Source organism: Schistocerca cancellata, chromosome 3, assembly GCF_023864275.1.
Source record: "Schistocerca cancellata isolate TAMUIC-IGC-003103 chromosome 3, iqSchCanc2.1, whole genome shotgun sequence".
Taxonomy (NCBI): Eukaryota; Metazoa; Arthropoda; class Insecta; order Orthoptera; family Acrididae; genus Schistocerca; species Schistocerca cancellata.
The window spans coordinates 11995111-12019339 of record NC_064628.1 but is presented as its reverse complement, the minus strand read 5'-3'; the positions used below and the strand labels follow the sequence as shown (position 1 = coordinate 12019339).

Here is a 24229-nt window from a genome sequence, read left to right as displayed (position 1 = left end):
GATGTTAAGCTTCAGACAGGCACAATTAAGACAGTTACACATAAGCTTTCGGCCACAGCCTTCATAAGAAAAAGAAAGATAAACACACACCATTCATTTACACGAGTGAGCACACCTCACACATACGATTGGCAACTTAGCATCGTCAAATAGCTGTGTGTTGTGTGTGTATGATCATTGATACAGTGTGACTCGGAAGTTGATGTGATTCGGAAGATGGTGAATAAACACAGGAAAGAAGAGAAAGAATGGACACTGAGAAGAGTAATACTATAGGGAATAGTAACAAAGGAAAACATCACAAGGTTGTGAGATGGAGAAAAAGCTGTTTAACAAAATCAAACAATGGAAACTCCAGGTTGAAATATCAACAATGTAGGAAAAGACAAATTGCAACTTACTGTAAAGATGACATGTTAAGTTGCAGACAGGTGCCAATTAAAATAAACTTACACTAGTGTTTTCGGCTTAACTTAATGTGTCGTATTTACATTATCTTTTCCAACATTGTTGATATTCCAACCTGGACTTTCCATTGTTCAATGTTATATTAATAATGTCCAGGTGCTTCCATTATTATGATAACGCGTTGTTCCATCATCCGTCATTGTAGTGACAATTTGTAGATCATTAATGTTACTGAAATTTATTGGTTACACATGGTAAACATTGAAAAGAGTCTTCTTTGACATGCTATACTATTAATGAAACTGCTGAAATATGTAGCAATTACAGACGTGCAGAAATATGAAGACGCAGTTACTCCCAGTCAATTCACATACAGAAAACATTTCACCTGTACTGTAATGTGTTCAGTGCTTATACATCAGATGAAAAGTATTCCTTTATTTCTTTAGATATTTATTTCATGTAGTCATTGGGCTTTTACAAATGTCAGATACATGTAGTTCTTACTATTACAGGTAGTAATTACAACTACTAATAATGCCTATCAAAATACATTACATTCTTTACATATATTATTACAACAAGAATCATTAGCTTACCACATATCATAAATTTTATATTTTAGGAAATAATCTGGTTGATTTATAAAAAAAACTTGAAACATTTTATGACTAACTTGCATATACAGTATACTGTACATTATGTTACAATGCATCTCTGAGCTCATAATGTTCACTGCTTTGCTAAGTGAATACATACATCTTTCAGTTAATTTTTTTTTAAATTCTGATTTACGTTGTTTTTATATATATATATATATATATATATATATATATATATATATATATATATATATATATATATATAGTTATAATAGAAGGAAACATTCCACGAAGGAAAAATATACCTAAAAACAAAGATGATGTGACTTACCAAATGAAAGTGCTGGCAGGTCGACAGACACACAAACATACACACAAAATTCAAGCTTTCGCAACAAACTGTTGCCTCATCAGGAAAGAGGGAAGGAGAGGGAAAGACGAAAGGATGTGGGTTTTAAGGGAGAGGGTAAGGAGTCATTCCAGTCTCGGGAGCGGAAAGACTTACCTTAGGGGAAAGTCCGCCGCTCGTGGTCTCGCGGTAGCGTTCTCGCTTCCCGAGCACGGGGTCCCGGGTTCGATTCCCGGCGGGGTCAGGGATTTTCACCTACCTCGAGATGACTGGGTGTTCGTGTTGTCCTCATCATTTCATCATCATCCAGGACAGTGGCGAAATTGGACTGAGCAAAGATTGGGTAATTGTACGGGCGCTGATAACCACGCAGTTGAGCGCCCCACAAACCAAACATCATCATCATCATTTAGGGGGAAAAAAGGATGGGTATACACTCGCACACACACACATATCCATCCACATATATATATATATATATATATATTAGTTTTCAGGGACTCTGGTAACTTATTATACCATATCAGCCCATTAATGTATGGGTTCAGGTATGTCATTTGTAATGTCATTCTTTATCTAAAGTAGTTACCTTTGGACCTGATGTTGTTGTATATCACACTGGACTCGCATTATGGAGGATGATGGTTCAAAACCCTGTCCAGCCGTCCTGATTTAGGTTTTCCATGATTTCTCTAAATCGCTTCAGGTCAATGCCGGGGTGGTTCCTGTGAAAGTGTGTTCCTTCCCAATCCAAAGGACCGATGACCTCAGTGTTTGGTACCTTCCCCCAAATCAACCAACCAACCATTTACTTAAAGTTTCTGGGAGGCAAAAAAGTAATTAAATTATGGTGGTACAACAAGCAGATGGTGAAATATTTGTGTTGTATGAAAACTGTATGGCAATCCGTAAGCCACTTGTTTGATGGCAGCAGCAGTACTCTGTTAAGGTTCACATCTGCAGCACAACCCCATATTTCTGTGTGGTACCTAAGATAGGGATAGATTGTCCCATAACACACATTTTTCAGTGTGTGTGTGGACCCCATTTTGGACAGTTGCCTAAGAAGATACAGGCCATTACTGACTTTATTACACACAGCATTAATAAGGTTATTCCACTAAAGGCTTTGTCCAGATGGAACCTAGAAATTTAAAGCTGTTTGCGTCCGCCACCATTATCACAAATATGTTTCACGCATGAGAGTTAAGAGTTTCGAAGTGCAAATATTAGCAGCTGGGACTGACTTGCATTGACCATTAGTCCTTGAGCATGGAAATATGTCCATAATTCTAATATCCTATTAGTTTCTGAATATTCCACTTCCTTATAGTCTTTGCTGTAGAATAAAACTGATGTGTCTTAAGCACAAATTACAACGTGTGAGTTAATGAGATGTATAATGTCGTTAATGTATATTGAAGAAAAGGGAAAGTACTAATAATTGACCCTTGAGGCCTCCTTGTATCATTTTTCAATTTAAAAACTAAAACCTTATGATCAATATATTTAAAAACAAAGATGATGTGACTTACCAAATGAAAGTGCTGGCAGGTTGCCAGCACTTTCATTTGGTAAGTCACATCATCTTTGTTTTTAAATATATTTTTCCTTCGTGGAATGTTTCCTTCTATTAAAACCTTATGATCAGTTTGATATGTAAGTTTGATACATGGTTTCAGATTCATCAGGCATGTCGCTTGAAATTTCATAGATGCATCATTGATATTGGATGGCTGCAGTTTTTTAAAGAGAAGTCAGTGGTTTAGTGAGTCAAAAGCTTTGCTCAGGTTTGGAAATATTTCAGCGTTGTGCATACCCAGTTCTATATTACTGTATGACTTTACGGAAGAAACTGACAACAACAGGGGGTGTGCTAGGTCTTTGATAAATCCATGTTGTTATTCAGTAAGCATTTCAAGACTTGATAAGTAAGCTCTGAGTTGGGATAAGGTAACTAGTTCCAGTATTTTACAGAAGGTGGGGATTGGTGATATTCGTTTGTAATTTGAAATTTCTTCCTTGCTTCACTTTTTCGCTAAAATCACCTATTTTTAAGGTCTGTGATATCTTTTTTTCCAACTTATCCTACAATAAATAAGATAGGTAAGGGGTTGAATTCTTTCATTGGCACACTTCTTTAACATCATACATGAAATACCATCCCATCCAAATGAAAGTTTGTTCTTTAGTTTTTGAGTTGCGTTCAGCACCTTCTGTTGACTCATGTTAACAAAATTGAGCCCTACAAAGTGTGTGATATTTGGCTTCTCAGCCTGTAGATCTATAATGGAGGATGATTGGTCAAAATAAGAGATAAAGTGCATATTGAATAAATTATGTGTTGTATTTGAATCTTTCAGTAGGTGGCCTTCATGCCTAATACTGACTGGTTCAATTTGCACCTTGCTGATGGTTTTGCAATGTTTATTGATTAGTGTCCAGGATGCCTTATCCGTATTGGTTCAGTACTCTATTGCATCATTGCTTACCTCTTTCCTCAAGTGTAAAAGATCTGCCTTGAAGTTTTTTTTTTATTTGATAATACTTGTGGGAATGCGGAAGTAACGATTGATGTGCACTATATTTACTCCATGCAAGTGCAGCGGATGTTAGAAAGTTAAGTTTTTATTCTTTGACTCATCTTCTATTGTGTATTGTGTTCTGAATTGGGAAAAGAAAATATCCTATGTAATTTTATATGTGGGTTTAATTTGTTGCCCACATAATTGGTGACCCGGGAGAAGAAGAGCAGCTTTCACAATGGTAATATTGTGTGGCAGATACGTTTAGTGGGAGAAGCTAACAGACTTATAGAAGCCACAAATGAAGAGATACAGTGGCTAAAGCAAGAGATTGAGGTTTTGCAGCTTGCAATGCCGAAGGATGATAGGAGAACAGATTCCATAAATTTACTAGTTTTGGTACTAGCAGTCATGACATGAGCGTACATATGTGCTGAAGATTTTTTGCGTATGAACGCGTCATTATCAACCGTGCCACGGCTACAGTTAACAACTCCATTCACAACTACGCAACCAGACATATAGTATGCAATACTAGAGAATATCTCCGAGCAACAATGCATAAATGAAGACTGTGAAAAATTCACTATCACAATTAGCAACTGGGATCGAAGGTCAACAGCGATAGTCTCCGATGTGAGCCTAAATCCTCCACTCTGTCGGGCATATGTCACACTTAAAACATTATTGATCATTCGCTGCATGAAATTTTCTGAGCAGCGACTTTCTCATGTGTGTAACAGGAGAAACATGGGGGCAGAGGTCCATCTGAATTTTGGAGACATTTGTGCCCTATAGTCAACTCAAGCATAATACCCAATGAATTATTACTACATGTCTGGCGACAACAGTTTCCTCATTAAGTTCAGCTAACATTGATCACATATGAATGACAGTCTCTAGACAAGTTGCTGTAAATACCAGACAGAGCTTTCGCTACCCTGTAGCCGATGCTCTTAGCGTCCTTAGCAAAATCATTGGTTACCTCTGCAATGGAAGCCAATAGTGACTCTTTGGGGAAGTTAGAAAAATTCATGTGAAGCTGTGCTGCTTCAAATTACAGGCCTAATAAAAACCATGCATCACTGAGGGGATCAGACAGCTGCAAGCCATTGATGGAAAAGATGGCTTCTCGGCCATAACTTGGAATGACAAACTTCCACCAGTAACAAGATGCAGTCACACTCCAAACAGGATCAGGCTCACATCAGTGATTTTTGCTGGTACCGCAGGTGTTTCAGGCCATGAGCTGCATGATAAACAAAATCTTGTGGATTCTTGAATGAGAAGGGCAGCCGTAAACAAATGAAAAACCAGGTGACAACTGTAGGCGGCAACATTTACATTCAAGATAAGGGCTGTTTTGTGACATCGTGGAGAATTAGCTAACACTGCACAGATTACATGTGGTTGATAGACTCCCAAGTCCCAACTTCATGATAGGCACAGGTTTGGAAGTGAGTTCAAGCTCGTTTACAGAGGACACTAGCAAGTCTTTGAAATTGCTAGCAGTTAACAATTCAAGCATAAAAATGTCTTATTATAAAGAGCTCACAGTTGATATTGGTTTGTCTACCAATTACAAATGGAACTTTATAAAGTGGCACATATTTTACAGACTATCTTACGCACATATGTCTTGTCTCATTTCGTGATCACTGTGGACTTGACAAATAACTACCTTACTACCGGATCACATAGGGGCATGATAAAAGATTCTAAGTGCAGTGGAGCAGAGATCGTAATAGGAGTAGTGAGCAGCCCAGGGATACTCTCTCTGCAGCAAGAAGCCATGAAGACTCCAGTAGTGAAGCACAATACAGTGCATTATATACACACCACACCATGCCTGCCAATATCAACACATGTGCACAGACTAGTGACAGAGTAATTAACAGAGATGAAAGTGATTTTTGAGGAGTAATTAGAAGACCAGACAGCTCGCTCTTGGGCATCCCCTCTCCATCTACAATGCAAGATAGATGGCACATGGAGTCCCTGTGGTGGATATGCTGATTGAACATGAGAATGATTCCAGGTAAATACCCCATACCAAACATTCAAGAATTTACTGTGCTGTAGCAGGTGCAAAAATGTTCTGATTACTGGATTGTCATAAGACATACAACCAGATTCTGGTGGCTCCAGCTGATATGACGACGACAGCACTGATCAGACCCTTTGGGATATTTGAATTTCTGTTTATGCCATGTGGACTAAAAAATGTGGCCCAATCTTGGCAAAGATTTAAGGATGAGGTGCTTCAGGTGTTACCTTTCAGTTATGCATACCTGGATGATATTTTCATATTCTCAGAGAATGCACAATTACATGATAAACATATTCAGGAGGTATGACAGAGGCTGGATACATACAGTGTAGTTTTAAATGAGCATAAGTGCACAATGCGCAGAAATAGAGTAACTTTTCCCAGCTATATAGTTTCAGCCGATGGTATGCAGCCATTGCTGGAGAAGACAGATATGCTGCAAAATCTACCTAAACCTGCATACTACAAACAACTTAGGCGTTTCCTGGATATGTTAAACTTTTACTGTCATCATTTGCCAATTACTGCCGCAACCAGGCACTGCTTATGAATGCATTGGCTGGCAAGAATGCAAGAATTCTAAAGGAAAGCAAAAGCTGCAATGTACACTAGAAATGAGTAAAGCTTTAGAGATTCACAAAGAATCTTAGAAGTGGCAGTCTTGTTTGCACACCCCATACCTGCAGCACCAATGAGTATTGCAGTAAACACCAGTCAGGTTGCAATTGAAGCAGCCTTGCAACAACAGTTAGACGAACAGCAGCCTCTTAGTCTCTTCTCGAAGAAGCCGCAACTCCAACAGACAAAATGGAGTGCATAGGATAGAGAGTTTGCGATAAATGAACGTGTCAGACATTTCTGCCCATATCTTGAAGGCAGGCCAGTAATAATTTTCACCAACCATAAACCTATAGTTTCAGCTTTTGGCAGCATCAGTGATAAATGCTCACTGAGACAGTTTTGGCACAGAGGGTTTGTCCGTCACGGATATGAGGCACACCAGAGGCGCGGAGAATGTGGTTGCAGATTACTTTCCTCGTGTTTGCAGCATAGCCAGCACTCTGAACTATGAAGAACTTGCGGCATCACAGAAAGCAGATCTAGAGCAACAGAAATTATTGATGGACCACACAACAGAGTTACAGTTAGAGCTAATACCAATGGCGGTGCGATATGCACGGCAGAACCCGTGCCCATACGTTACACGACAATTTCGCAATGCGGCATTTGACAGTGTTTGTGGTCTGGCATACCCAGGGGCAAATGCCATGATCAAGTCACTGACATTATGTTTTGTGTGGTCTTCAATTAAAAAAGACACCCGGCAACAGACTCGCGCATCTCCGTGAAATGAATGAAGGTTATTCCGATCACTGACAAAGCGGAGGAAATAGTGGTGAAGGCATTTGTCTCTCACTGGGTACTTTGCTTTGGGTGCCCACTTCATATCACAACTGCACGAAACTGCCAGTTCAAATCCAGCCTGTTCAAGAAATTGACAGCTTTTGCAGGTTCCAATATCACCATACAACAAGCTGCCATCCGACAAGCAATGTTATGGTAGAGAGGTGGCGTAGGATGTCGGTTGGAGTTCTCATGTGTCATCAAGGAAGATGAAGAGACGCATTACCTCTGTTTCTCCTTGGACTACGGACCATTAAAAAGACAGACATCGAGCTTCAGTGGCGGAATTGGTTTATGGAGAACCGTGGGAGTCCCAGCTGACTATCTAACCATTGCCTCATCACCAATGCCAACAAATCTCTTATCGCTGATATGTGAAATCTGCAGTCGTGTGGAAACAGTGAGAAGACCAACAGTATCTAGGCACAGTGAATGCCCAATTCTTGGGTATAAGGCGTTGGTGGACTGTGCTCGTGTCATGTTTCGCTCAGCTGCACTCAGAGCCCCACTGCCACCTCCATATACTTTACTGAGTAGTACGATGCCACACCAATTCTATACATGTCTTGCAGAAGAACAAAACCATTAGTGTGTCCTTAGAGAGAGTAAAGCCAGCATGGGTCTTACTGGAACCCAACTATGATGACATTCGACCAGAAGAGAAGGACCACAGTTTGGAGTGCACTGTACATAATGTAGCAGAAGAATACACATTGAGATGTCATGGAGTCATACACATTGAGATGTCATGGAGTCACAGCACAGCAGTCCACACTGGCTCGCACACCTTCGCAGCAACGAATTGTCTGTATGAGACCAGCAAGACAAGTCATATTTAAGTACCAGTTCATCCTGGGTACTGCGGTACTGCGCAGATATTTAAGTTTTTGTTGTTTGATTCATGTTCTACTGAGTATTCTGTTCTTAGATGGAAAATAAAATATCCTACGTAAATTTTCATGTGGGTTTAATTTGTTGCCTACATATTTTTCCTTAACTGTGTGCAGTTTTGTTTCTTTATGCCTAACGTCAACCTCATGTGTATTCTGCCTTAACTTAATTAGACTAGGTGGATGTTTTTATCTAGTGGGAAGCAGCAGTAGTAGTCAAAATGCCTCAACAGAGTCCTATAAAATTTATCCAGTTTGCTTTTTGACCCTTTGGTAAATGGTGTTCCACATCTCTTCTGCTAGCTTAATGTTGGAGGAGCTGATATTGGTGCTACTCAGAATCCTCTTTTTTTTTTTTCAATTATTGTAGCTGATTTTGGTACAGCAAAGCTTAAGTACTCCAGCGACTGACAATAGTGATTTGAGTTATGAAAGTTAACACTCTGGCAATTTACATTGTCTCTGTACTTTCTGTTAACTGTTACGTAATCAGTTTTACTGGTGCTTCATATGTTACCCTAGTGTCAGAACTTCTTACTACATTTGTGAGATTATACAAATTTAATATATCTGTCAGTTTCGTGTAGGTTATACCTACAGGAGTTTGCATCAATATTTAAGTCTCCAGCTACATTAAGCTCTGTGGGGCCTGTTTGCCAAATTGTCCTGTTAAGTCTTATCAGGATAGCATGAAGCATCATCACATGGTGGACAGTACATCTCAGTATCTTTCAGTTTAGCTCTCCAGTTGAGTGAATATTTATGTCAACCACAATACCAATCATTTCAGTTGTTCCATCTTTAGTGTACTTTTCAAGAAATGAAATTCTTTTATGTACAAGATGTTCACTAACAAATATTGTCATGCCACCCGTTCTGTGTTGTTGTTTGCAGTAACTAGCTGCTAATACGTAATCATCTAATTTGTTAATCACAATTTCATTGACTTTTAGTACAAATTCTGTTATTACTATTAAGTGTCACAAAAGCTTGTCACAAACACTTGGAGCAAATTGAGATTATTTTTAAGATACTGCACATTTAAGTGTGTTGTTCTAAGGGGTACTGATCATTTTGTTTACCTTTCATTCTGTGTAAATCGTTATACTTTGTGATAAGGGATTCTGAATCAGCAAAATTATTACACGTCTTCCGAAATGCACTGCAGTGACAGTTAACTCACTGCTAAGCATGTCTGCTCACTTAGTAAACGGCGTTCTGTCGTGTCCGAGGTGTTTCTTGTTGAACTAAACACCTTGGATGTGAAAGAAGCCCGTTCACATGGGAAAGAGAAAGGCCTAGAATAAGTAAGTTATCATTGCAGTGCAATCTGAAAGTATGCACTATTACAGAGCTATGTAAAATTACACATATTGTTTGTGACCAAATGCATTTCATTTTAAGAATTCCAATGTTGCACAAAAGCCTACGTAGCAACAATCGTAACACCACAAACTCAAAATGGTTTTGAAAAGTAAGGAAGTGAAGATAGAAATGTAACTTCAGTCAGTCATGGGTCTAACAGCAACTTACCATTTTGAGTTTCTGGTATCATGGTTGTTGCTATATAGGCTTTGGTGCAACATTTGAATTCTTAAAATGAAATGCATGCAATCACAAACAATGTGTGTAATTTTACATAGCTCTGTAATAGTGTATGTTAATGACATACTTTCAGACTGCACTGCAAAACACACACACACACACACACACACACACACACACACACACCCTTGCACATGTGCATTGTACATTGTACTGACTAGACACACAGTGCTGGGGATTGTGATTTGGTAGGTGAACTGGAGTGACGGCTCATACGGTAGCTGGAGGGAGAAAGAGGTGGGAGCAGGGGGAGGAGTTGGAGACAAGCAACTAGTTGCTCAGAGGTAGATGGCAGGTACCAAAATAGAGACGTGTGATGGAAGGGTGGCAGATGCACAGAGCTAAGCATGTGACGTACAAGCACCACCAGCCGATGAGTTTGTTTGGGCATGATGGAGATAATGTAGAGATGTGGATTAGAAGGGAGTGGCAGGACAGGGCAAGGGGACTCTGTTAGGTGAAGGATGTGGGGACAGTGGATTAGTGGAGACTGAGGTCAGGAGGATTACGGGAGCAAAGATGTGCTGCAAGGATAACTCCCACCTACATAGTTTAGGAAAACTGAGGCTGGAAGGAAGAATCCAGATGCCATGGGGTGTGAAGCAGCCATTGAACTTGAGTATGTTGGTCTCAGCAGTGTGTTATGCCAGTGGGTGGTCAACTCTGTTCTTGGCCACAGTTTGGCAGTTGCCACTCATTATGGCAGACAGCTGGTTGGTCGTGCCCACATAAAATGTTGTGCAGAAATTGCAGTAGAGCTGGTATTTGAGGAAGTTGCTTTCACAGGTGCCCCTGCCTCCGATGGAATAGAATAAGCCAGTGGCAGGAATGGAGTAAGGCATGTCAGGTGTGTGAACTGGACAAATCTTGCACCTGGGTCTTCCACAAGGGCTATGGTTCCTGTGGTAAGAGGTTAGGAGTGGGAGTGATGTAGGGAAGGGATGGATCAGAATGTTGTGCAGGTTGGGTGTATGATAGAATACCATTTTGGTAGGAGAGAGAGAGAGAGAGAGAGAGAGAGACTCCAATTTATGCCAGGACCATAGACATGTACCTGGAAAGAAAAAAAAATTATTTTTTATCTAAGATGATGATTAAAACTTTGACTACCCACGTATTAAATTATTTTGTTACTTCACTTTGTACAATTGTGAAACTATTGCATAGTCTAAAGTAATGAATTATGATTATGATCATACCTGAAATTTAATGTCTTCCATATAAAGTCCATGGTTTTTAATTTGTGGGGTTCTTTTTTCGGGTGTGTATTAGCTCACTGGCTACACACTGTGTGTCATACACATAGTTGCTGTCTACTGTGTGGACAGTGCTAGGTTTGTGGGGACACTTGGCTCCATGCTGTAGATTTTATTGTGTAGTTGCAGCAGCAGCAGCAGCTTGGTCATTCTGTCTCTACACTGCTGCTCTCTGCGTGGGCATGAAGCAAATATTTATATATGTTCACAATTCTCTGACTTTCTTAGTGTGTCTTGCAAAATTTGTGTACTTACTTTAATTCGTAAATCTAATTGACTTAATCAGTATAAAATAGTCACTGTGGTAGGATGAAAACTATTATGTTACTTCCATGTAGGGAATTGTCATTCTATACACGTTTTCCTTTATGACACAACCCATCAGTGTGTGACACATGTGATACACAGCTATCTATTTGCCATATTTGAGGTGATTTTGGCCAATTTATACTGATTTAACCAAACAGCTCTTACATTTTGGCTGTCTTATTTGAGATCATTTCACACTGCATCAATTAATAATTTATTATTTTTGTTGTTGTTTTTTATTCATTTTTATACACCGCCTATACAGTAACTCAGGTGGTTTGCAAATGACCTCATTTCCAGGTGCACTTAACTCAAACAACACCACCATTACCATGTAAAACAACTGTGTATCCTTTGTTTTACAAAGAACTTTTATAAAGAGAGTTATAAAAGGTGTATAATATTTCTTTGTGTAAGATAGTCGTCAATATTAGTCAGTTGCCTCCATTTCTTGGTAACAGCCTCTTCGATATGTTGCCATGCATTGCAGTCAACAGATATTGACCAAAAGGTCTTCAAGTTATTGTGATTTTCCTGTTTATTTATTCTTATGTTAGTCCAATGATTGTCTTCAACTGCTGTAAAGACAAAACACCAAAACTAGACTAGCTTTTTGAATTAAAGTGTGCAATTTCATTTCAGTGTGTTCATTGTGTATTATTTTAACCTTGTTATAACACTCGTATCAATTATTTATCTCTAGACCTAGTGTCAAACTTACATTATGAAGTTCTTCCATTCTTTGTTAACTGCATTAAAAGCAAATATTACAGTGATATCAGTAAAAAGAAGGTGGAATGTGAACTGTGACATGTGATTTATTCATTTCGCTGCTTACAATTTCAAATCACTTGATTTGATATAAAGGAGATATTTCAATTTTTACATTGAGAACATTTTAGAAGGAATACAAAAATTCACAGTGTTTTATATGCATTTCTAGATGCAGCTACACAAATACTTCTATAATTTTCAGTACACAAAAAAATACAGGGTCATTATAAATATGTGAAGTAATTTCACAGACTTGCTGTAGCTATATTACTTGACATATTGTCACAGGGCTTTGCACCCACATAGAACAACTCAGTTCATTTGACATATTACACATGCTCCATATACGCCCCACTACTGATTCTACAGATATCAAGTTGATAGTCAAGCTCTTTTCACATTCGGTGCATCATGTCCCTATCAGTCCATTCAAAAGCACTGTTCATGCAAGCTCACAATACTGGTAAAGGGGGCATAAACACTGAATCTTTCACATAATGCCACACAAAAAAAAATAAAAAAAAATAAATAAAATAAAAATAAAAATAAAAAAAAATTGTATGGAATTCGGGAGAGAGTGGAAACTGACATGAATTTCTGATCATCAACCCCATCAATTGGTTTCTGAATTTCATGTTTAAGACTTCTTGAATATCATGATGGAAATGGGGTGGAGCACCATCATGTTGGTAGATGAAGTTCATGCTGTTGGTTCCTAGTTGTGACTACAGCCAATTTTCCAGCATTTCCAGACACGTGTCTCCTGCCTTTTTGTGGAAGAAACTGGGACTGTAAGCTGTGAGACTGTGCAAAACATGTTGACTTTTGGTGACTCAAACCCATCCTCTTCCATAAGCTGTTGAAGCTGTGCTGAAAAGTCAAAGCTTCTGGCTTTGTCACTCGGAGTCAGAGCTTGTAGCAATAGCAAGTTATAAGGCTTTAGTTTCATTTGTTTCCTTACGATCTCCCAATGGTCATTGTGGTGTGTCCATTCTCTATTTGCTCTGTTCTTGGATTTCTGTGAGCTACGTGGGGAAACTCGCTTGTGCCTGGTCAACTGTTTTTTCACTTACTGCAGGCTGACGCATAGATTTCACATTGCAGAGGCATCGAGAAGCTTTAAACGGTGCATACCATTGTCAAATGGAGTTGGCAGTTGGTGGGTCTTTGTTGAGCCTATTTCTGAAGTGTCATTACATCGTTATGGCAGACTGATGTGAATGTATTCCAAGCACAGTATACACATTCTCAGCACCTGTCACTACCTTACATAACTGCTCACTGCTGCACTCTCTTGGCAGAAATCTCAAGTGTGGCTGCAACTATATGATACTTATGAGTTTTTCTATACGAGTGTTGAATTTTGTGATATGTCAGTTAAACTAGTTACAATAATTTTTTGAAATGGCTTCAGTTAGATCTTATAATTAAATGTTTCCCTGACACATTTAAGTCTCTTTATTATCTACGAAAATGATCAAAGTGGAAGAAATGAATTAAAATTTGTGCCGTGGGTGGGACTCAAACCCGGGTCTTCTTGCTTGCTAGGCACAGTTGCTAACCATTACATGGCTGCGGTACAGTGGTCAACATTGTTGCACGAACTACCCAAGTTGAGTGCCCTCCACAACACAAACTTAATTTCATACTCTCTGTTTGTTTTGCCTTACACTGTCACTGTTGCCAGGGCTCTCCTACATTGGAATAGCACCCCAGCATTGGACATAATGGGAAAGTCCTGTACCACAGAAGATCTTATCAATTATTGTAGATAATGACGAGGCTTGAATGTCTCAGGGAAACATTTAATTATAAGATCTCTTATGGTACAGGACTTTCCCACTATGTCCAATGCTGGGGTGCTATTCCAATGAAGGAGAGCCCTGGCAGTAGTGACAATGTAAGGGAAAACAAGCAGACGATACGGATTTAAGTTTGTGTTGGGGAGGGCACTCAACTTGGGTAGTTCGTGCAACAATGTTGACCACTGTACCGCAGCCATGTAATGGTTAGCAACTGTGCCTAGCAAGCAAGAAGACCCGGGTTTGAGTCCCAGCCGCAGCACAAATTTTAATTCATTTCTTCTGCTTCAATCATTATCGTGGCTTCAGTTATTTACACTGTGTGTGGATGGGGATAGTATTTTTAAATTTTTTAATGACAGTTGACAGAATTCTCATTGTTTGGCAACACACATATTCCTAATTGACTGATGACCCCCTCTCCTCCCCCTTTAAATTCACCAACCAACCAACCTAATTATTTTCTTTTGTAATACTGGGAGCCTTGAGACATTTGCTGAATTTCTCCAGAATATTATACCATCTAAATAAGTGACTCAAAGTAGCAATGATAGATTATCTTTCTGGTGTCAATATTTGTGGCACATGACAAAATACCCATTGCAAATGGTAAGCTATTTAGTTTATTTAGTTTGTAATCAATGCATATCTTCCAGTTAAATTTTTATCAAGACTGAGGCCCATGAACTTAACAAAGGTTGGTTTATATTGTATACTGATCATTGCAAGTTATTTTTATTTTACTTGATTCTAACAATTTAGTTTCAGACTGCTTCATTTTGGTTTTAGTTACATTTTGTTTAGTCAGTTTTGATGGCACCAAGATTCAAAGTTTTCTAAAAAGTATTTTGACAGTTTCTGGGATTCTTTCAGGCACCTCATTTTCAATTAGAACTGATGTATCACCAGCAAACAAAACTGAATGAACATAAATAGCAAATGGTAGGTCATTTATGTAGAAAATAAAGAGTATTGAACCATGTGGGAATAGTGTTCCACTTTGAGGAGAAATTGTTAGAATTACTCTTTGTTTCGTACCTGTTAAGTAAGAATTGAACCATTCTGAAATATGGTCCGTACTTCTGTATATATGTAATTTGTGTACAAGTAAGGACTGGCAAACTGAACTGAATGCTTTTGACAGATCATAGAATATCTTTCTACTCTTTATCTAATGAGGAGCATATCTTCTTAGTAAATTCATTGATGGAATTTACATTGCTTTTTCCTTGTTGGTATCCAAACTGGTTTTTAAAGACAGGTTCAATTGAATATGTATTCCATCTTCATTTTCCCAATTTAAAGTTGTAAACTTTCTTTTGAGCTGCTGAGATCCTGTTTCAGTTCTATGGAAGTTGTAGCATGTAGGAATATATTATTAAATATACATGTATAGGTTGGGTTAATGCCACGTTTCTCAGTTGCTATTATCATTCATCCCTCTGTTCTGTAATTTTGTTCATAACTATCAAATGGTTCATTGTGCTGTACCCACTCCTGCAGCCTGTTTAGTTCTTTGCCTGGTTAAAATTTAATGCTTTCTTTTTATGTAGCTGGACACAATTATAGTAAATACCATGAACATTACAGAGAGGAGGCTGATACATATATAGTGTGTTATTTCACTTGCAAATAGTTATGTTTAATTTAACATATGTTATTGTTCCATTATTGTTGGATTGAAACTCACTCCTCCTCATAATTGTGTGTTGGTTCAGACATTAAAAAAAAACTACTGTTATACGACAACACTATAGAGATGAAGATGTTTGTACAACAGTCATTGATGTCCCAAATGAAAAAAATCCTAAAAACCATGCCGTTTCAGTTTCCGTAGTGTTTAGTGAAAAATCTTAGCTTCTTTGAATATCGAAATTAAAATTATGTGTACATCACAACTGTGAGACTCAATATTAATTTTTGATAAAACCTTACAGTCCCAGTAGAATCAAATTTTAACTTTTTAAAAGTTTACAGCAGCTGTGGAACTCAAAGTAATTTATTTATGTTCTCTCTCCCCCTCCCTCCCTCTCCCCCTCCCTCTCTCTCCCCCTCCCCCTCCCCCATCCCTCTCCCCCTCCCCTTCCCTCTCCCTCTCCCTCTCTCCCCCTCCCTCTCCCCCTCCCTCCCTCCCTCCCTCCCTCCCTCCCTCCCCCTGCCCCTCCCTCCCTCCCTCCCTCCCTCCCCCTCCCTCCCTCCCCCTCCCTCCCTCTCCCCCTCCCTCTCTCCCCCTCTCCATCCTCTCTCCCCCTCCATCCTCTCTCTCTCCCCCTCCCTCCCTCCCACCTCTCTCTCTCTCTCTCTCTCTCTCTCTCTCTCTCTCTTTGTGTGTGTGTGTGTGGGGGGGGGGGGGGGGGGGGGGGGGGGAAACATGCCCAACGACTGGACAATGCATGTTGCACTGTTATATTTGACCACAAATGGCAGCTTTCCAATGTCCTCAATATGTTGCCACTGTCAGTCATGGCCACAGTGCATTATGTTGGAGCTAAGTGAATTCGAACATGGGCTGATTGTTGGTGCTCGTTTGATGGGTGCTTCCATATCTGAACTAACCAAACTGTTTAGTGTTTCAAGAGGCACCATACTGGAGATTTATACCGCATACAGGGAAAGTAGAAAACATCATCTGATATGTCACAATGCAGATGAAAGTGTGTGTTGAGTGTTTGTGATGAATTGTCATTGAAGAGGATTGTGGCAAAAAATAAAGAGGACCGCAGATGCAAAAGTCACTGCACAACTGAATGTCGCAGTCAGCACCAAACCAGTTTGAAGGGAGCTCTAAAAGCTGGGAATTGGTGGGCAAGTTGGAATTACAAAAGTCTCATAATGTTGCAAATTCCTGTAACAGGAAAATATGGTGCCAAAGCCAAAAAATCTGGACTATGGAGCAATGGAAGAAAGTGATTTGGTTGGATGAATCTTGTTGCACACGTTTCCAACTTCTGATTGAGTTTGCATACCAAGATTGAAAGATGGCAGGGGTTCAGTGATGATTCAGGCAACCATATCACGGTATTCTGAGGGCCCTGTGGTTACTCTAAGGTTGCGTCACTGCCAAAGATTATGTGAGTGTTTTGTTTGATTTGGTCCATCCCATGATAGAAAGTGTGCGCCCCACTGGTGATGCTGTGTTAGGAGATGATAGAGCTCCTATTCACACTGCTCACATCATCACATCGTCTGGGACAGGTTTTATGAGCAATGTAATAAATAGTCACAGTCCCCTGGCCACCACAAGCACCATATATCAATATTATTAAGCCTTTGTAGGCTACTTTGGAGAGAAGGGTGTGTGATCACTATCCACTTTCATCATTGTTATTTGAAATTACCACTATTTTGCATGAATAATGGTAGAAGATTTCCTTGAAAACCATACAGGACGTGCATTTATCCATTCTGAGATGACTGGAAGCTATTTTGAATGCCAGAGGTTTTCCTACAGTGTATTAGCTGTGGTAATGTGTTGTCTTCTTGATGTTTCCATATTTTCGTCCACATTGTGTGTGTATGTGTGTGTGTGTGTGTGTGTGTGTGTGTGTGTGTGTGTGTGTGTGAAATCGTATATATTATCTGTTTGTTATATCAAAAATAAACAGTCTACAACACGAGTAACTCAACTTCACTAAGGAAAAAATAAAAAATTTGCTACAAATGTTGACAGCTGCAAAACATAATTTGACAACCTAAGAACACTGATGGTAACTTTTGTTAAGACTTCTACATCTATGCCTATACTGTGCAAGTCACCTTACAGTGTGTGGTATACCAGTGTCACTTCCTTCTTTTCCTGTTGATGTCACATATAGTTTTCAGGGAGAATGATTACTGCTACGCCTCCATTTCTGATTTTATCGCCACGGTCTTAGACCGTACTGTGGTGCAGAATGCCTCTCTTGCAGTGTCTGCCGCTGGAGTTGGCTGAGCATCCCCACAACCTTTTCACACTTCCTTAGGGAAACTGTAATGAAACACACTGCTGTTCTTTGGATCTTCTCTATTACCTGTATCAGTCCTATCTGATACAAATCCCAGACTGGCGAGCTATATTCGAGTATTGGTTGATCGTAACTGAAACAACAGTATTGGTCTACAGTACTGTACGTGGAAGAACACAAGCAACAATAATCTTTTATTGCCTGAAAGTATTTATAATGGTCTGCCAATGATTTTTACAGTATTAATTTGCACCATTGTCTGTTGATAAACCTTTCAGGTAGGTAAATGGCATGCAGTTCATTATTTTTGTTCTTTATGTTTTAGTGACTAGGGCTTGCGCTACTGTTAAACAGATACTAAATTGGCTCCTATGTCCTACTGAATATTTCAAACCGTTATATGTCAGCATTACACTAATTTGTTTGGTTTTAACTGAAAAATCACACTTCAATTACTGAAGATGCAGTTGAAAGAGGCAAGACATCAGAGCTCCAACTGAAGATATGCTAGTTGGCTGGTGAACATTGAATCCTCTTACAATGAAGTGATGCTGGAGAGAAAATAGTTAACTTGAGGGGTGTGAATAAAAATTTGAAATGATTCTCAGAAGGAGAATGCTTCTTTAAAGTCAGTACCCGCCATTAGACTGTTTTTTTTATTTGCAGTGTTACATTTACACAATCATGATTTCAGCCTAAAATGCCATTATCAAGTGTTTTAATGTTATATAGTGTCTAAGATGGCATACTGTCGTATTTAAAATACGCTATTAGTCACATTGTCTAAGGGTCAGTATTTTACCAGAAATATGTTGGTGTACATGGCCACTCCTCCATTCCGCAAAGAGCTCCTTGAAAAATATCCAGCTATTCTGTAACACATAATCCGTTTCAAACTTTCCTTCCTTTCCAGTATTGGAATTCATGCACACATTTTTATTCTTCAGTTTAATATTCTTTTTCAGCTCTAGTAATGTGGGATTTGCATGTAATTATTCTTCTGATGTTTGCCATATAGCTTTCTGTGAGAAGCTGAGCTGTGAACTAACCATGCTAGGGGCTTCAAAGGACTATGCTAGAAAGCTTCTACAGAGTTTACCACCTGCCGATGGTATTCAATATTACTCAAAAATTCTTGAGGAAATGGTGAATGCACTGCACACTCTGAATATGAGTGAGGAACTTTCAGAGGAATCATTGTATGGGAAGATGAGTTGAAGCTCATTAAATGTTGTTTTAAAAGATTTGCTTTTATAGTTGAAATTTTCATATTCCCATCCCTAGTGTCATTGTTTGGTTTGTCCTGGGTGTACCACAGGAGGAGGAATGCACAACCAGATTTCTGCATGGAATTTAATACTACACTTCTTAACACTGTTAAGGGGGGTAGGACGTCAAACGGACCGACTTGGAGCAGGAGAGACACCACATGACATTTTAATTTGTACTGTCTATAATTTTACAAAAAAATTCATAAAACTTTTTCAGCATGACCGGGAAGGATTCAGAATTCACACTCCTAGCAGTGGAAGTTTGAAAACATAACGAAATAAATTTTTTTACATGTGAAATTTCATCATTTTTTTCCCTTAGTAATGGCAGTATTTGTTGCTATAGGTACACTTTTCTTCATAAGTAAGAGAGATTCTTCGATGAATTCATTCACAGCATACGAACCATACTTAAAGGTGTATGGAACTCTAGAATTTTCGAAATCTATTAAAAACTGTGGTAAAAATTGAGGTAGTTAACTATAAAATTTGTGTTTTTCCTAAACATGAAGTTTAAAGTACAACAGTTCATTCGTTTTTTCATAAATTAAATAAATTCTAGAGTTTCATACACCTGTGAATATGGTATGTATGATGTGCAAAATTCATCGAAGAATCACTCTAACTTATGAAGAAAAGTGTACCTATAGCAACAAATGCAGCCATTAGTAAGTGAAAAAAATGATGAAATTTCACACATAAAAAAAATTATTTTGTTATGTTTTCGAACTTCCACGGCAATGAGTGTGAATCCTGAATCCTTCCTGGTGATGCTGATAAAGTTTTATGAATTTATTTGTAAAAGTATAGACAGTGGAAATTAAAATGTCCTGTGATGCCTCTCCTGCTCCAAGTCGGCCCATTTGACGTCCTATCCCCCTTAAACAAAGATTGTGCCTTTTGTAATTCTGTCTGAAATCAATGGTGAACAGTGAAAATCTTTCGCGAATCAAAGAATATTATGTAACTGTGTGATCAGCAGGTTGATAGCCACACAAAGGCCCTGGGTTCAATTCCTGGTACTGCCAGGGATTTTACCTTGTTGTTAGAACTGGAACAGGGTCCATTCAGCCATGTTACCAGTAGACAAACTACTTGAATGAAAAGTAATGACTCCGAGGATGAAAAGCCGACAATGGTCAGGAGAGCAGGCACTGACCCCGTGCCCCTCTCATCACATCAAAATTACATCATACGGCAGAAGATGACACAGCAGCCAGTAGGCATCGCGTGGGCCTCTGAGACTGGTTGTGGAGTTAAGTTTTTATTCAATTGAAGAATACTCTGCATAGCCTGTTTTGAAAAATTGTGTATATTAACTACTGCTTTTTAGCTATTTAATTGTCAAAGATATTCATACTTCCAACCAATAACTATTTTCACAAAATTATTATCAAGGTGGTAACAGTCTGCATAAGAACTATTACGTGATTATTTTGGTATAAAAGGTAAGCTGTCAGTTATTCAGAAATACGCATTTTCAATAATTTGTCAACAGTTTAAGAAAAATGTGAAGTTTTTCTCAGCAGCAAACTCTTCCTGCTCAGTGAAACTAAGCAGTGTATGTATTACTAATGATGTCACATAATGTGAGTGTTATTTAAAATTAGATTTCAGCTCATTGTCACTCCAGTAACATGACCTGATTATGTAATCATGGTAAGTTCTTTTCAGTTGACAGTGGATGGTTACAATAGCATAAGAATTATTTTATGTACTTTACTGTGCAAGTATTTGTTTTGACAATTATTGTTTAACTTTACATATGATTACTGTATTAAATTCCTCTGATTTGTTTAAAAAACATGACTTTGTGGAGTAAACAAAGTACCTAACCTAATCAAATCTTGCAGGCTGTAGATGATTTTACTATTTCTGTTTAGTATTTTCCATAATGATTGTTCCATTAGCTTATCATAGTTCCTGTAAGCAGAAACTTTGTACATGATTAGCAAGCATGCTATATCTACATATAAGAATGTGACTGCTTATAAATAATTTTTTACTCTATGCAGTGCGCTTCACTGTTTGTGTAAGCCAGTTCTTATAACATTTTGCTTGAGATTACTAATGAAAATAATAATTTACAATAATCCAGTTAATGTGCTGTTGTCAGTGTTAATCAATGAAAAGAGAAGGCTGTGCTTAATTAGGATAATTTTCCTGTCACATTCTAGAACCCTTTATTGTAACTTCAGCTAATGTGTTACAGATGTCATGAATTTGTCATTACACTATAAATCATTACAGATAATTTATTTAATGGTATTATGTACTGATTCTTCACCTTGTATAAAAGGGGTGGCCTTAATTATGTAGTGGACTATCATAGATGTAGAAGAAATTGTGTTCACAAATTAATTACTTGCCCATATTCATATTTAAACACATGTGACAAAATTAAGGATAAATGTGTTGTCGTGCATAACATTTCTTTGAATAAAATAGTCAAGTACTATCTAGATGGTGGAAAAATTACAGATTTACATGAGATATAGAATATATTCAACAACTTAGCAATTTTGTAGCAAGTTACTAATTGTTGAACAAGGTATACACTGAAAATATTTAAGTGGCACATTACTGTTATGTGCTTCTTCCTAGACTTATGGCTTATTCTTCAGCAAAATTAAGTGAAATATGGTTATTAAATGAATAAAAATATATTTTGTGTAAAAAGAAGAAGTTTCAGAATGAACAATAATTATAAAGTTGCAACCCAATTTTGTTTACACAGATCGACAAGCATGCATCAACCAGCTAGTAAGACGCCTGTAACATCTCCCACAATTGGTGGTCCAATATTTGCCAAAGCTTCAGGTGGGACTTTGAAAAGCAAAAAAGATAAAGGGAAAGATAAACGTCGGACTAGTAATAAAGCAGAGAAGCGTGAATCAGCAAGTCAATGGTACACTTCGGAACTGGATACTGTTAGTAACAGGACTACACCAGTTTTTGAATTGCATCAGGAGGTAATTCAGACATATGTAAGCATTTTTTATCTACTTTACCTCACAGAGGGAAGATGTTGGCATATAACATTCATATGTGTGCCTTTTCTTCTGTGTTGGTGTGCTGGAATCTCTGCAGTATTGTCCCTTTTTATGCTTTTTTTCCTCTTTGGTCGGTATATAATGTATTTGTGCTGAAAGCATTCATTCATTTTAGTCTACACAGATTATAACTAATCTTCCTGCAATTGTTGTTCTGTGTGTGAAGTAACTTGAAAACGTTGCTTTATTCATTGTCCAGCTAACATACATTGTCACAGTGTATGGTTTACCTTCATTATATGTCTTCAGTGTGTTGGTTGCTTCTTGTCCATGAAAAACAGTTTTGTGGTTTTCAACATAAATTACATAAATACCCATAGAAATTAATCCATTCTTGACAAGCAACTTTTACTTTGAATAAATGCTTGGTGGAATTCTTACAATGTCAGATTTGTCCATTTTGAGCGTCAGTGACTTACTGCATCGTCAGTGTAAGGAGATTAGATTTCAGTAGGACATTAGGTAGTGCTGAATTATGTCATGGCGAGTTCGTAAAGCATGGAACTTCTGTATGCTACCAGGGATTATGCCAGTATCTGTGACTGAAGAACAATGGTAGTGATGCTGATTTCATTAGATGATGGGTGACTAAATTGCTTTGTTTGTTACCTTTCAGCATCAGACACCCATTTCCATGCACCACTAACGATGTAGCCACTGTCGAGCTCAAAGTTCTTGTTACATAATCTGATCTCTAAAGCTTCTTTGATTACAGAATCCCAATAGTTTGATGCACAGGATAATATTTCAGTTTTATCAAACAAAAGCTGTCTTTTACTGTGTGCAGGGCTCTTAAATTCTCTTGTGTCCTTGGAAAACCGGCTGAATACTGTGCCTGCCCATGGCTATGACTATTCCCCCTCCCTCTGGAGAAAGGAAGGAGTGCTATGGGCTGAACATCTTCTGATTGTTGATAACTGAGTCAACAAAGACAAAATGTAGTCACAAATTTTTGTGCTGTAGTGGGGGGTGGGGGGTAATGTCATGAAGAACATACCAAAAATCCTGCCTATTGGGGTGTGAGTGTGGGAGTTGGGGGTGGGACTTAAATGTAACTTTTTGATGTTTTTCATGAATATCTCATAAACTGCAGCTTCCAGCAAAAATGTATCCCAGTATAAAATTAAACTACATTAAATTTTCTCCAAAAAAAAGTCATGCTTATTTTTTCTTGAGGACTAAAGTCCGCGTCATGTATGAAGGAGGCCCAATTTTGAGCTCTTCTGCGCATTCCCCTCCATTAACAACTAGCAGCCAATAACAATCATACTCTCTCCAAGAGGACAGCCATGACCTACAGCTAGACAGCAAGAACCCCCAACTGCATGTGTGCTTTTACATTACATTAATACTTGTTCCATAGATCTTGAATATGACGTTTTGTAACGATGTGGAACATGTCTTTTAACATAAGATTTCTTTATGTGATATAATTAAGTAATTAATATTTTCTTTTGCAATCACCACTTCATATCTAAAAATTCATCTATTGAGTTAAAGTAGTTGTCGTTCAGAAATGCTTTCAATGTATTTTTAAGTGCTGGTTGGCTATCCGTCAGATTATAATGCAGTTTTGTAAATGACCAAAGGCTTTTGTGGCAGTATGAGTCATCCCTTCATGTGAAAGTCAGATTTAGCCCAGAATAGTGAAGACAATCCTTTCTTTTGGTGTTGTAGCTAAGCACTTCTCTATTGTTTTTGAGCTGGGATGGGTTATTAATAACAAAATTCATAAGTGATATGGTTATAATAGAAGGAAACATTCCACGAAGGAAAAATATATTTAAAAACAAAGATGATGTGACTTACCAAATGAAAGTGCTGGCAGGTCGACAGACACACAAACAAACACAAACGTACACACAAAATTCAAGCTTTCGCAACCAACGGTTGCCTCGTCCTTCCCTCTTTCCTGACAAGTCTGTCGACCTGCCAGCACTTTCATTTGGTAAGTCACATCATCTTTGTTTTTAAATATAAAATTCAT

The 24229-nt window shown here is 38.3% G+C and overlaps 1 protein-coding gene across 1 annotated transcript in view; it reads left to right on the top strand.

Annotated features, from left to right (window-relative positions):
• LOC126176786 (dedicator of cytokinesis protein 1) overlaps positions 1–24229 on the top strand; it is a 475112-nt gene that overhangs the window by 399577 nt on the left and 51306 nt on the right. Inside the window, exon 32 of the mRNA XM_049923958.1 lies at positions 21927–22161. Within this exon, the coding sequence (XP_049779915.1) occupies positions 21927–22161 (235 nt within the window). The remainder of the gene's footprint in view (positions 1–21926; positions 22162–24229) is intronic.